Below are 14,988 nucleotides of genomic sequence, written 5' to 3' on the forward strand. Positions count from 1 at the left end.
TATTTAATCACTGAATTCTTTCAGGTGTCATTTAAAAAAAAAACCCAATTCTTCTGAGTTTTTAACCTTGGTGTTTATAATAACTACCATGATTCTGAAAATACTTCTACTGATAGTAAATTCTCATTTTTGTCCCATCTTACCTTTTGCCTTTTAAGGATGTCTATTAGCTTCAGCTGCTTCTTAAAGCCGGTCATGAGCTCTGTTTTCTGTTTTTCTAACTTTTTGTTTTCGGTCTTCAGCTGGTCAATCGTTAATTTCTCTTGATTAGTTGTGTCCTAGTGATAAATAATTAGTATATTTAAAAAAGTACTTGTTTGTATTGCATTAGGTTAATTTTTTGGGCCATCCTTTGCCTACTTTGATGGACAGGCACAGAGGGTGGGATTCTCCGATTGTCGACGCCAAAATCACGTTCGGCGATCGGCTGGAGAATCCCGGTTTATGCCGGAATCGGGGGAGGCACCGTTTTTGCGATCCTCCGCCCTCCCTGAAATGGGATATTCTGCATGCCGTATGGACGGCCTCAGGACGTCACCTGAGGCCCTCCCCCAATGCCCCGCCCCAATGGGCCGAGTCCCTGACGGCGTGGGGACACCTGTGCTCACACTGTTCGGGGACCTCACGTGGCGGCTGCGCCGGCAGGTGGGGCTTTGGCGTAGACTGGTGGGGGTGGTCCGGGGGTGGCGAGGCTGGTTACAGGGGGGCGGTTTTTGGCAGGCCTGTTCCGCCCGCGGCCGGCGGTGTGCGCATGCGCGGCCACGGACCTGGCCATTCTCTGGCCGCATCTGCAGGTAAAGCCGGGGGCTTTATGCTGCACAGCTGCTAGCCCCTCACCGGACGGAAGATTGGTGCAAGTGCGACTCAGACCTTCTGGTCATAAGACCAGACAGATCCTGCGGACATAGCCGCAGGATCAGAGAATCCAGCCCAAAGTGTCTTTAGGCAGCCACAAAGCCCACAGGAATACTCACGTAAACGACATGTCAGATATTAGAAAGAGCAGTTTAATGAAAGATTGATATCAAAGCACAGCAGCTCTCAAGCTGACAAGTAGAAATAGCAGATAATGATCAAGGACGTACGAGAGCAAAATAAACACATGCTGCGAAACATAACTATATGGGACAAAGCATAACCAAACAGACAACAAATAAATAGAAAAAAAGTTGCACAAGCTGCACTGACTTAACATAAGTGGCCTTTTCTTGTTCACTTCTTAACTCCCTTCTGCATGGTGGGTTGGGAGGAGTTTCTTACTGACTGGATCTTATTTTCTCCATATATTGAGCCACAAATGTAATCATTGGCTCCTGATTTGAGATCTTCAATAAATCACCCAGCCGATGCACATTGTACGAGATTGATCAATTTTGATGTATAAATGAGTTTAGTATACGCTTAAGTGGAGTTGTATCCAGTTATGACCTCTGCACAGGATGGATGCCACCCCAAATTTCTGAAATCTAAACACAGATTCTAACACTTGACAAAAACAATTGCGAGGCGTATAAAATTTATACAGATTATTCATCAAACTTTTAAAGAAAAAATATTTTGTGGAATTAACTTAAGTAAGAAGTTTGTTATGTACAGCAGTGATAAACTTTAAAGGATTCTGGAACTGGAAATCAGGTCACCTAACCAGGCCGAGGCATTGGGTTGAGTGGGACACCTCCACCCAAACAGAATTCTCGTTAATGAGGCAAAGGCGAGGACATCCACCTTTACTCCCGTCTGCAGGACCGGCGAGTCCAAAACCCCGAAAATGGCCACCAGTAGACAAGGCTTCAGTTTGACATTAAGGATCTCTGACATGATGTTAAAGTTGGAGACTTAAAAGCTTAACAACTTGGGACATGACCAGAACATGAGTATAATTAGTTGGCCACCGAAAACACCACTCAGACTAGTCGTCCACCCCCGAAAATAATCATCCTAGTCTTGGTCAGATGAGCCCTATGCACCACCTTGAACCTGATCAAACTAAGCCGAGCACAGGAGGACATGGAGTTGATCCTGCGAAGAGCCTCACTCCACACACCCTCATCCAGAACAGGACCCAATTCTGCCTCCCATTTAATCTTCACCTCATCCAATGGGGCGACTCTGCTGATAGGATCTGACCAAGAGTACCCAAAATACTCTCCCATCCAGACCCAGCCAAAGTAAAATCATCTTCAACAGGGAGGACATTGGTCCCAAGGGAAATGAAGGAAAAGTCTTCCTCAAAAAATCACGAATCTGAATGTATCCAAACAAATTGGTTCCAGGGAGTTGGAATTTATCCAACAGCTCCTCAAAGCTGGCAAAACTTTCCTCCACGAACAAGTCCCCAACCCCCTCCAGACTCTTACCCTCCCATGTCCTAAACGTCAAGTCTAAGCCCATTGGCACAAATAGATGATTCCTATAAGTGGGGGTCAACAACGACATGGCGCTAAATTTAAAATGTTGTCTGAATTGCTTCCAGATCCTCAGGATGGATACCACCACTGGATTTGAAGAAACTTTTGCACGAGAATGGCAGTAACTAAAGCATCCAAACTAGAGCCCCTACAAGAACACACCTCCATTTGCCCCCAGGTGAAAGTCTGATCACTAAGCCACCCCAGCATATTCTCAATATTGGCAGTCCAATAACAAAATAAATTGGGTAAAGCTAAACCATCCAAGAGTATATTCCTCTGGAGAACAGCCCTACGGTTTGATAGGGTGAGCCCACCTCACCCTATCAAATGCTTTTTCAGCATCCATGGACACAATCACCGCTGGTTTGGTCACAAGAGAGGGAAGGACAATATTTAACAGCCGACGTATATTGACTGACATTGCCGATCCGTAACTAAGTCTGCCTGGTCTCCCGTGATCACGTATGGGAGACAGGGCTCCAACAGCAGCCCCAGCACTTTTGTGAGCAATTTAGTGTCTGCATTCAAAAGCGTAATGGGTCGAAACAACCCACATTCCGTAGGTTCCTTGTCCTTCTTCAGGATCAGGGAAATAGAGGCCTGCTGTAGTGTAACTGGCAATGAACCCCGGGACAAGGAGTCATTGAACATGTCCAATATTAACAGGATCAAGTGACTTGCAAACCTCAATGGGGAATCCATCAGGGCTGGGTGCTTAACCCAATGATTTCATAATTCCCTCAGGGCCCAGTGGGGTCCCAACTCCTCCCATCCTTCTCTCTCCACCAAAGGGAAGGATAATCTAAAAGATCCACCATGGCAGAACTCTGGGGCTCCGATCTATCAAGGTCTCTATAGGATGTTTCGAAAGCCACATCGACTTTAGATGGTGCGGAAACCAAACTGCCACCCAGGTCCCTTATCCATACATTTTCTGGTAAGGAGCCTGCCTCCTCAGCTGATGAGCTAAAAGGCAACTGGCCTCCTCCCAAAGAATGTCGCAGTTGGCTCATCGCCTTACCTGTGATAACAATTCAAATTGTGTCTGTAGTTTTTCCTATTCGCAGGCAACGCAGAGGTGGGGGCAAGCGAGTACTGATGGTTCACCTCAAGGATGGAGTCCACCAGCTGCTCCACCCTCGCAGTCTCTTCCACATGCACTTGGTAAGAAATTATCTCCCCCCCCACCTAATGACCGCTTTAAGGGCCTTCCACAATGTAGAAGGTGAGGTGGCCTCACTTTTATTGAATTTGATTAGCTGATGGGAGTACAAATCAGGAATGGCGGCTAACAACCTGTTAACAAAATCCATAATATCCCAACTTGGCACATAGACATTGACCAGGACCACCAAGGTGCCCGTCAAGGACCCACTAATGATCACATGTCCACTATTAGGATCTTACAGGCTGAAAATGGAACCTTTTTAATTGATCAAAATTGCTGCCCCCCCCCCCCCCCCCCCCCCGCCCCAGGCTGTATCGTCAAAACCCGATTGAAATACTTGACTCACCCACCACTTCCGCATCCTTACCTGCAAACGAGTCTCCTGCAGAAACACTATATCAGCACTCAAACTGTTCAGGTGAACAAATACCCTCAACCTTTTTATTGGCCATTCAAACCCCTTACATTCCAGGTGGGTGGGCCCCTCACTCCATCGACTTACAGAGATCCTCGGACACAACCCGTCATTGCTTCTCGAATTCTATCGCCAAGACGCCGGCAAGCATCTTGGCTGTTAGTGGATTGGCCCGAGTCACAGCAGAAGCCTCCACCGAGGAGCCCCAAGAATGCTCCAACTCCATCAATGAACTTTTATTTTTTGTAACAAACATTTCATTAAGGCATTTATGGTTTTATAACAACAAAAGATACAAATATAAACATAATTCAGTGCTGAACACCGCCCCCCCCCCCCAACCAACAACCATACCCCGCCAACATAGCTTATACACATAATCCCCAAGACCCTCCATCTCCTCTTGACGATCCCACCTAAATTGAACTAAACTAACTCCCCCTTATTCCCTAACCCACCCCCATTATTGTATCTGCTAATAATTTAGTTTCCCCCGAAGAAGTCGAATAACGCCTTCCGAACGAACCCGAACACTGATCCTCTCAGGGCGAACTTAATTTTCTCAAGCTTGAGAAACCCGGCCATGTCGCTAACCCATACCCCCAATTTTGTGGGCTCCGAGTCCCTCCAGAATAATAGGATCGGTCTCCGGGCTACCAAGGAGGCAAAGGCCAAAACGTCAGCCTCTCTCGCCCCCTGGATTCCCGGGTCTTCCGACACTACCCTCATTTTTAGCACCGTGGATATGACATCGCCAAATCCCTGCCAGAAACCCCTAAGCTTCGGACATGCCCAAAACATGTGGACATGATTTGCAGGCCCTCCTGCACACCTCACACACCTGTCCTCTACCCCAAAAAACCTGCTCATCCGGACCGCTGTCATGTGTGCCCAGTGAACCACCTTGAATTGTATCAAGCTGAGCCTGGCACATGATGAGGACGTGTTGACTGTACTCAGTGCATCCTCCCACTGACCTGCCTCAAGTTCCTTACCTAGCTCATCTTCCCACTTGCGCTTTATCTTCCCTATCTGGGTTCCCTCCGACTTCATGAGCTCTTTATAAATTTCCAAGACATTCCCTTCCCCCACTCAAGTTTTTGAAACTACCCTGTCCTGTATCCCCTGTGGCGGTAGAAGCGGAAAGGTCGAAACCTGCCTTCGCACAAAGTCCCTCACCTGCAGATAGCGAAACCAATTCCCACCTGCAAATTCGAACTCCTCCAGATCCTCCAAACAAGGCAAGGAAAGCTCCCATCAATAAACAAATCTCCCAGTCTCTCAATACCTACCCTCTGCCACCTCCGGAACCTCATCCAACCTCCCCGGGACAAACTGGTGATTGCCACAAATTGGAGCCCACACCGACGCTCCCTCCACTCGCTTATGCTTCCGCCACTGTCCCCAAACTCTCAGAGCCGCCACCACCACCGGGCTTGTGGAGTACCGGGCCAGCAAGCATGGCAGATGTGCTGTTACCAGTGCTCCTAAATTTGTGCCCCTACATGATGCCGCCTCTATCCACTCCCATACCAACCTCTCCCCCACTACCTACTTCCTGATCATAGCTATATTTGCCGCCCAGTAGTAATTCCTAAAGTTCGGTAGGGCCAACCCTCCCCCCACCGGCTCTGCTCCAACAGCACTTTCCTGACTCGCGGGGTTTTACCTGCTCATACAAACCCAGAAATCGCCGCATTAACCCGCTTAAAAAAGGCCTTTGGTATAAAAATAGGCAGACACTGGAAAACAAACAAAAATCTCGGGAGGACCGGCATCTTTACGGTCTGTACCCTCCCCGCCAGTGACAATGGGAGCATGTCCCACCTCCGAAAGTCCTCCTTCATTTGCTCAACTAACTGGGCCAGATTTAATTTACGTAACTGCTCCCATCCCCGTGCCATCTGGTTTCCCAAGTATCGAAGACTCCCTCCCACCACTTTGACCGGCAACACCCCCAGCCTCCTCTCCTGCTCCCTCACCTGGATCACAAAAACCTCACTTTTCCCCATATTCAATTTATATCCCAAGAACCTGCTAAATTCCCCTAAGATCCGCATAATCTCTCCCATCCCCCCCCAACGGGTCAGAAATATACAGGAGTAGGTCGTCAGCACACAACAAGATCCTGTGCCCCCCCCCCTGGACTAGCCCCTTCCAGTCCTTTGATGCTCTCAGCGCCATCGCCAATGGCTCTATAGCCAAACAACAGTGGGGAGAGTGGACAGCCCTGTCTGGCCCCCCATGTAGGCTAAAGTTATCCAAACTCCCCCAGTTCGTCCGCACACTCGCCATCGGGGCCTGGTACAGCAACCAAACCCACAAATACTCCCACTCCACCCAGCCAAAGGTTTTCTCCGCGTCCATAGCAACCACTACCTCCACTTCCCTCCCCTCGGAGGGCATCATGATGACATTCAAGAGCCATCTGACGTTGGCCGTTAACTGCCTGCCTTTTACAAATCCTGTCTGGTCCTCCACTATCACCCCGGTACACAATTCTCTATTCTGGAGGCCAACATCTTGGCCGCAATTTGGCGTCAACATTTAGTAGGGAGACTGGTCTGTATGACATTGTTCTGGGTCCTTCTCCCGCTTCAAGATCAATGAGATTGAACATTGTTGGGGGAAGAACACCCCGCTCCCTTGCCTCATTAAATGCCCTCACCAACAGCGGACCCAGCATCCCAGAAAACCTCTTAGAAAATTCCACTGGGTAACCGTCCTGTCCCGGGGCCTTATCTGATTGCATGGTCTCCAATCCCTCTACTACTTCCATAATCCCGATTGGGGCACCCAGACCCTCCACCAACCCTTCCTCCACCTTGGGAAACTCCAAACACTCCAAGAATTGCCTCAACCCCTCTACCCCAGCAAGGGGCACTGACTCATACAACCGACCCCATTCACCCCCGTTGGGTCGAAGACTGTGTTCCCCCCTCTATCTTTCACTCTTCCTATCTCCCTGGCCACCTCCCTTTTTCTGAGCTGGTGTGCTAACGTCTTACTGGCCTTCTCCCCATACTCATATATCACCCCCCTCGCCTTCCCCAACTGCTCCACCACCTTCCCTTTGGATATCAGCCCAAACTCCATCTGGACCTTCTGCCGCTCCCTCGACAGTCCCGCCTCTGGGGCTTCAGAGTGTCTTCTATCCACCTGCAGTATCTCCCTAACCAGCCTATCCATCTCTGCCCGCTCCACCTTCTTCCCTATGAGGTCCCCCCCTAACTACTGCCTTCAGCGCTTCCCATATCGTTGCCTCCGAAACCTCCCGTGTCATTTGTCTCCAAATAATTTTGGATGGCCTCCCTCACCCGCCCACACACCTCCTCATCCGCTAGCAGTCCTACATCTAAGCTCCAGTGCGGGCACACCCGTAAATCCACGCAGTGTGGGGCACGGTCTGACACAACAATCGCCGAATACTCGGCATCCACCACCCCCGCCAGCAAGGCCCTATCCAAAAAGAAAAAATTAATCCGGGAGTACACTTTATGTACACGGGAGAAAAAAGAAAATTCCTTCACCCTTGGTCGACCGAACCTCCACGGGTCTACCCCTTCCATTTGTTCCATAAACCCTTTTAGCTCCTTCGCCGTGGCTGGTACCCTCCCGGTCCTCGAACTCGACCGATCCAGCCTCGGATCTATAACCATATTGAAGTCCCCTCCACCATGATCAGCCTATGTTAGTCCAGGTCCAGAACCTTCCCCAGCACTCGCCTCATAAACTCCACGTCACCCCAGTTTGGTGCATAAATATTCACTAATACCACCGACATCCCCTCCAGCTTCCCGCTCATCATAACGTACCTACCCCCCGAATCCGCCTACTTCGAATGACACCAGCTTATTGATCAAGATCGCAACCCCCCTAGTTTTAGAGTCCAGCCCTGAATGAAATAGCTGCCCGACCCACCCTTTCCTCAGCCTAGTCTGATCCACTACCCTCAGGTATGTCTCCTGTAAGGTTGCCTTGTCCGCCTTCAAACTTTTCAAATGCACAAACACGCAAGCCCTCTTGACCGGCCCATTTAGCCCTCTCACGTTCCATGTGATCAGCCTGGTTGGGGGATACCGCCCCGCCCGGGCTGATCAACCATCACCCTTCTTAGGCCAGCCTCCAGCCCGCATCCCGCGCTTCCTCAGGCGCCCACCATCATCGACCTCCAATTTGTCTCCACGCGCCAGTCCCTCCCCTGTCAGCAGATCAATACCCCCTGCCCCCCACAACAAGATAACCATCCCAACCCCCCCTCAACAAACTGATCACCTGCTCGCCCCCCACTGCGCTTCCGTGAGCTAGCCCACCCAGCTAGCCTGGTAGCCCCCGCCCATGGCACCAAGTATCCTGCCCCCCACTGATCTCCTTCACCCCCCACTCAAACATACATATGCAAACATTACAATCCCCATCAAACACAAAGAAGGAAATTCCCCCCCCCCCCCCACAAATTAAGAACAAAGTTGACCCGCATATAAAACTGAGCCACGGCCCAAAATGTAGTGGAAAACAACACATACAAAACCTAAAAAGAAAAAGGAAATTTAGCAGCATAATAAGAACACAGCTACTCGCCCCCAAGTTCAATGTCCTGCATCACCTGCCAGTCCCCTGTCCTTAACAAAGTTCATCGCCTCATCTGGTGATCCAAAATAAAGTCCTTGGCCCTCAAAAGTGACCCACAAACGAGCTGGGTACAGCATGCCGAACATCACCCCATTCTTAAAGAGTGCCAATTTCTCTTTATTGAAACTCGAGCTTCTTTTGGCCGGATCCGCACCCAAGTCCTGGTAAATACGCAGCTCACTATCTTCCTATTTGCAGCTCCTCGTCTGTCTGGCCCACCTCAAGATCTGTTCCTTGTCCAGGAACCGATGCATTCATACCACCATCGCCCTTGGCGGCTCAATTCTCAGCGGCTTCCTCATCAGCGCTCTGTGCGCCCTGTTCACTTCCAAGGGCCCAGTAAACCCACCTTTCCCCAGCAGCTTCTCGAACATACGTGCCACATATGCCGCTGCATCCGATCCCTCGCTGCCCTCTGGGAGGCCAATGATCCTCAGGTTCTGCCCGCGACCTGTTCTCCAGATCCTCCACTTTGTCTTGCAGCCTTTTCTGGTGGTCCTTCAACAGCCCCATCTCCGCCACCATCACGGCTAGCTGGTCATCATGCTCAGCAACCACCTCTTCCACCTTCTGGATCGCCTGGCCCTGGGCTTCCAATCTCTGCTCCACACGGTCAATCCCCTCTTAATCGGATCCAGGTATTCTTTTCTTTGCTGAGCAAAGCTCCCCTGGAGAAAGGCCACAAGCTGCTCCGTTGACCACTGGGCCAGTCCCTGAGCCTCCGCCATATTTTTCTGTGCTGCAGACTCCACTCCCTTCTTTGACTAACGATCTATTAGTTCTAGTAGAATGTGGCTAGTTCCAGAGCACAAGTCTTCAGTGCTATTGCTGGAATGTTGTTATAACCCTCAGCCTTTGCTATATCTAGCACGGTCAGCTTTTTCTTGATATCATGTGGAGCGAATCCAATTGGCTGAAGACTGGCACCTCTGTTGCTGGGGAACTCCAGAAGAGACCAAGATGGAGCATACACTCACCCATCTGGCTAAAGATTGTTACAAATGCTTCCGTCTCATCTTTTTAAAAATAATTAAAACATTTTTTTAAGAGTATCCAATTATTTTTTTTTCCAATTAAGGGGCAATTTAGCATGTCCAATCCACCTACCCTGCACATCTTTGGGTTGTGGGGGTGAGACACAGTCTCGTCTTTTGCACTGATGCGCTTGGCGCCCAGTTAGTTGTTTAATTGCCCACTACCATTCATGCTGGATGTGGCAGGACTGCAAAGCTTATCTGCTCCATTGGTTGTGGGCTTGCTTAGCATTGCCTATCGCATGCTGACTCTGCTGTTTGGCATACAACTAGTCCTGGTGTAGCTTCACCTGGTTGACACCTCATTTTTTGGTATGCCTTGTGCTGCTCCTGCACTCTTCATTGAACCAGGATTGATCCCCTGACCTGATGGTAACGGTCAAGTGGGGGAGATGCCGGGCTTTTAAGTTACAGATTGTGGGGCTTCGATATTGGCAGCATCACTACTGACCCAGCTGGCCGAGATTTAAAGGATTCTAGCTGTTAGTCGGGATCTTTGACAGGGGGTGAGGGAACAAACAAGAGGGGAAAAACCTACTTGGATCTCTTCATCAATCACATTGCTGTGGGTCTGGAGTCACAAGCAGACTACACCAAGTAAGGACTTCCTTCCCGAAAGGACATTAGTGAACCAGATTGATTTTGTGAAAATGGTCACTGGTTTCATAGTCAAGATTAGACCAGCTTTTAATTCCAGTTTTATTAATTTAGTTTAAATTGCCATGGTGGGATTTGAACCTGCATCCCCAGAGTGTTAATTTGGGCTTCTGGATTACTAGTCCAATGACGTTACTTATCTTCTGTTTGTAATTTACCTTATTACTCTGCTTCACTTTATTCAGTTCTGTCTTGTATTTTTCAGCCTCTTCTAATGCTCTGTTCAGACGAATCTCTGTGGCACTGTGGTTTGTAGCAGCTTGTTTCTGGGCTCTTTTCTGGCTGTCCAGTTCCTAAGATAACAATTATATGTAGAGGAAAAGTAATTGAATATGCAATGTTAAAATATATGCAGATGTTAAAATATATGAAAATATAGTAATTTGTCCCAAAATCTGCTATTACACAAATAGTGCTCATATTCTGGACTTTAACATTTCTCAAAAAATATCACTGGTCCTATTTGCTATCTCATTTTAATGTTAAAGAATAGAGGCTGAAAAGCAGACATGGTAGAAATATTCATTTTGACAATTTACTGCCAAACTGCATTTTTTGATATGGACTTAACTGTGGTGAACACATATTAAGAGACTGAAAATACCAGTTAAGCAAGTTATTAGGGGGTGGATCCAATAAGGTATTATTTCCCTACATTATGAACCCGTTATCCCACTCCTACGAGAGCCAGACTTTATTTACTAGTGACATTCTTACTGTTGATTAAAAAAAATATTTATTAGTAGGAATATATATGTATACCGTATTGGTTGTGAAACATTTTGAGGTTATGAAAGATGTTCAACAAAATGTACCTTATTTCTTCCCTTACTGTGTATCCTAAAAACTATTTGCAATATATCACATTTCTGCAGCTTTCTCAATTAAACCCAACTAACTTGTACATCGGCGACACTTTTATTTGAAAATATGATCTGCATGAACACCAGCTCCTTAATAAACTCATGAAAAAAAACAAATAATTTTATTTTGCTTTTCCATACAAGTGAAGGCCAACGGGCAGCACGGTAGCATTGTGGATAACACAATTGCTTCACAGCTCCAGGGTCCCAGGTTCGATTCCGGCTTGGGTCGCTGTCTGTGCGGAGTCTGCACGTTCTCCCCGTGTGTGCGTGAGTTTCCTCCGGGTGCTCCGGTTTCCTCCCACAGTCCAAAGATGTGCAGGTTAGGTGGATTGGCCATGATAAATTGCCCTTAGTGTCCAAAATTGCCCTTAGTGTTGGGTGGGGTTACTGGGTTATGGGGATAGGGTGGAGGTGTTGGCCTTGGGTAGAGTGATCTTTCCGGGAGTCGGTGCAGACTCGATGGGCCGAATGGCCTCCTTCTGCACTGTAAATTCTATGATAATCTATGAACTCCGCTTGTCTTCAGTAGACATAGCTTAAAAAGTATTAAATGCACATAAAACAAAGTATCTTGTTGTTAATATTTATTATCATATGTATTTACTAATGAATCTGCTATGGTATTTCACTCCATGTCAAACAATGTATATCAATCAATTTAGTTCAGTTACTCAGTTGGATGGACAGCTGGTTCGGGATGATGAGCGAGGCCAACAGTGCAGGTTCAATTCCCGTACCAGCTGAGGTTATTCATGAAGGCCCCGCCTTCTCAACCTTGCCCCTCACGGACTTCCGGGTGCGGCGATGACCAGCTGAGTCGCACGTTTCGGCAGCTCCCTGTGAAACGGACTTTTGGGCTCTTGATAGGAGCACCAACGGCAATTTTAACGGCTGAAAACACCGTGCGGTAAACCAGAAGGGTGTTCCCCCTGGACACGGATGGAAAAAGGAGAGGAAAGTGGCCGGATTGCAGCGGATCCTTTGGAACAACGGCAAGGAAGGCAAGCAGAAACCAAGATGGCGTCGGAAGGTGGCAGTTTCATATGGGGCCCTGAACAACAAGAGTTTTTGAAACGCTGCGTGGAGGAGATAAAAAAGGAAATGAAGAAAGAGTTGTTGGCCCCGATATTACAGGCGATTGAAGGGCTGAAAGAGGAACAAAAGACCCAGGAGCAGGAGCTTCGGGTCGTGAAGGCGAAAGCAGCAGAGAATGAAAACGACATACAGGGCCTGGTGGTGAAGTCGGAGATACAGGAGGCACACCAGAAACGATCTGTGGAGAGGTTGGAGGCACTGGAAAATAACGCAAGGAGGAACAACTTGAGGATTCTTGGCCTTCCTGAAGGTGTGGAGGGGGCGGACGTCGGGGCATATGTGAGCACGATGCTGCACTCGTTAATGGGAGTGGAGGCCCCGACGGGTCCGTTGGAGGTGATCCGCGTCTATCAAGATTGGAGTGCGGAGGTGGCGAGAAGGAGGGCGAGCTTTAATCGGGCCAAAGCGGTACTTCACAAAAAAAAGATAAAGTTTGGAATGCTGCAACCGGCAAGACTGTGGGTCACATATCAAGGGAGGCACCACTACTTTGAGACGGCGGATGAAGCGTGGACTTTTATTGTAGAAGAAAAATTGGAATGATTGGACTACGAAAATGAACGTTTGGACAAAGTGGTGGGACGAGTGGGGGGGGGGGGGGGGGGGGGGGGGGGGGGGGGCGAAGAGGGATTGTATGATTAATCCTGCGGTATGGTAACTTTTCTTTCTCCCACAGGTGGTGATGGGGGGAGGTGGGGAGGGAGAGGAGATGGGGCGTTGGCCATGGGAGGCGGGGCCGAGGGAGAGGCGCGGGCTTGGTTCCCGCGCTATGATAATTATGGCGGGAATAGAGAAGCAGGAAGGAGGGTGCACCGCACGGGGCGAGCCGTGATCACGGGGGGAAGCCGAGGTCAGCCAGAGTTTGCTGACTTCTGGGAGCAACATGGGGGGAGTAATTACGCTAGCGGGGGGTCTAGCGGGGGGGGGGGGGGGAGGGGGGAATTACTGGGTTGCTGCTGCTGGGGAAAGGGGGGAGTGGGTGCGGGAAAGGATGGGCGGGGGGGGCACCGTCTGGGAGAAATACAGCCGCGTGGGAACTGGGCGAGAAGCTGGAAAAAGATGATGGCTAACCGGCAAGGGGGGGGGGGTGGGAAGCCCCCCAACTCGGCTGATCACGTGGAACGTGAGGGGGCTTAACGGGCCGATAAAGAGGGCACGAGTACTCGCACACCTTAAGAAACTTAAAGCAGATGTGGTCATGTTACAGGAAACGCACCTGAAACTGATAGATCAGGTTAGGTTGCGCAAAGGATGGGTAGGGCAGGTGTTCCATTCGGGGCTGGATGCGAAAAACAGGGGGGTGGCTATATTGGTGAGGAAGCGGGTAATGTTCGAGGCAAAGACTATAGTGGCGGATAACGGGGGCAGATACGTGATGGTGAGTGGCAAATTACAGGGAGAGATGGTGGTGTTGGTAAACGTGTATGCCCCGAATTGGGACGATGCCAATTTTATGAGGCGAATGCTAGGACGCATCCCAGACCTAGAGACCGGAAAGCTGATAATGGGGGGAGACTTTAACACGGTGTTGGAACCAAGGCTGGATAGGTCGAAGTCCAGGACTGGTAGGAGGCCGGCAGCAGCCAAGGTGCTTAAGGATTTTATGGAGCAGATGGGAGGGGTGGACCCGTGGAGATTCAGTAGACCTAGGAGTAAGGAGTTCTCGTTTTTCTCCTATGTCCATAAAGTCTATTCACGCATAGACTTTTTTGTGTTGGGTAGGGCATTGATCCCGAGGGTGAGGGGAACGGAATATACGGCTATAGCCATTTCGGATCATGCCCCACACTGGGTAGACTTGGAGATAGGGGAGGAAACAAGAGGGCGTCCACCCTGGAGAATGGACATGGGACTAATGGCGGATGAGGGGGTGTGCTTAAGGGTGAGGGGATGCATTGAAAAGTACTTGGAACTCAATGACAATGGGGAGGTTCAGGTGGGAGTGGTCTGGGAGGCGTTGAAGGCGGTGGTTAGGGGGGAGCTGATATCAATAAGGACACATAAAGGGAAGCAGGAGAGTAAGGAACGGGAGCGGTTGTTGCAAGAACTTTTGAGGGTGGACAGACAGTATGCGGAAGCACCGGAGGAGGGACTGTATAGGGAAAGGCAAAGGCTGCATGTGGAATTTGACTTGCTGACCACAGGCACTGCAGAGGCACAATGGAGGAAGGCGCAGGGTGTACAGTATGAATATGGAGAGAAGGCGAGCAGATTGCTGGCACACCAATTGAGGAAAAGGGGAGCAGCGAGGGAAATAGGGGGGGTGAGAGACGAAGATGGAGAGACGGAGCGGGGAGCGGAGAGAGTGAATGAAGTGTTTAAGACATTTTATAAAAAATTGTATGAAGCTCAACCCCCGGATGGGAGGGAGAGAATGATGGAGTTTTTGGATCGGCTGGAAATTCCCAAGGTGGAAGAGCAGGAAAGGATGGGATTGGGAGCACAGATCACGGTAGAAGAAGTGGTGAAAGGAATCAGGAACATGCAGACGGGAAAGGCCCCGGGACCGGACGGATTCCCAGTTGAATTTTACAGAAAATATTTGGACTTGCTCGCCCCGCTACTGACGAGGACCTTCAACGAGGCAAAGGAAAGGGGACAACTGCCCCCGACTATGTCAGAAGCAACGATATCGCTTCTTTTAAAGAAGGAAAAGGATCCGCTACAATGCGGGTCCTACAGACCAATCTCCCTCCTCAATGTAGATGCC

General features: G+C 49.3%; 1 protein-coding gene across 4 annotated transcripts in view; it reads right to left on the minus strand.

Moving 5' to 3' along the window:
• tex9 (testis expressed 9) overlaps positions 1-14,988 on the minus strand; it is a 138,487-nt gene that overhangs the window by 2,195 nt on the left and 121,304 nt on the right. For all 4 annotated transcript variants that reach the window (XM_072470746.1, XM_072470745.1, XM_072470747.1 and 1 more), the window contains 2 exons: positions 10,476-10,610; positions 144-278 (listed from right to left, as the gene is read on the minus strand). In XM_072470746.1, coding sequence (XP_072326847.1) covers positions 144-278; positions 10,476-10,610 — 270 coding nt within the window. The remainder of the gene's footprint in view (positions 1-143; positions 279-10,475; positions 10,611-14,988) is intronic.

The sequence above is a fragment of the Scyliorhinus torazame genome, chromosome 12, assembly GCF_047496885.1.
Source record: "Scyliorhinus torazame isolate Kashiwa2021f chromosome 12, sScyTor2.1, whole genome shotgun sequence".
Classification (NCBI taxonomy): Eukaryota; Metazoa; Chordata; class Chondrichthyes; order Carcharhiniformes; family Scyliorhinidae; genus Scyliorhinus; species Scyliorhinus torazame.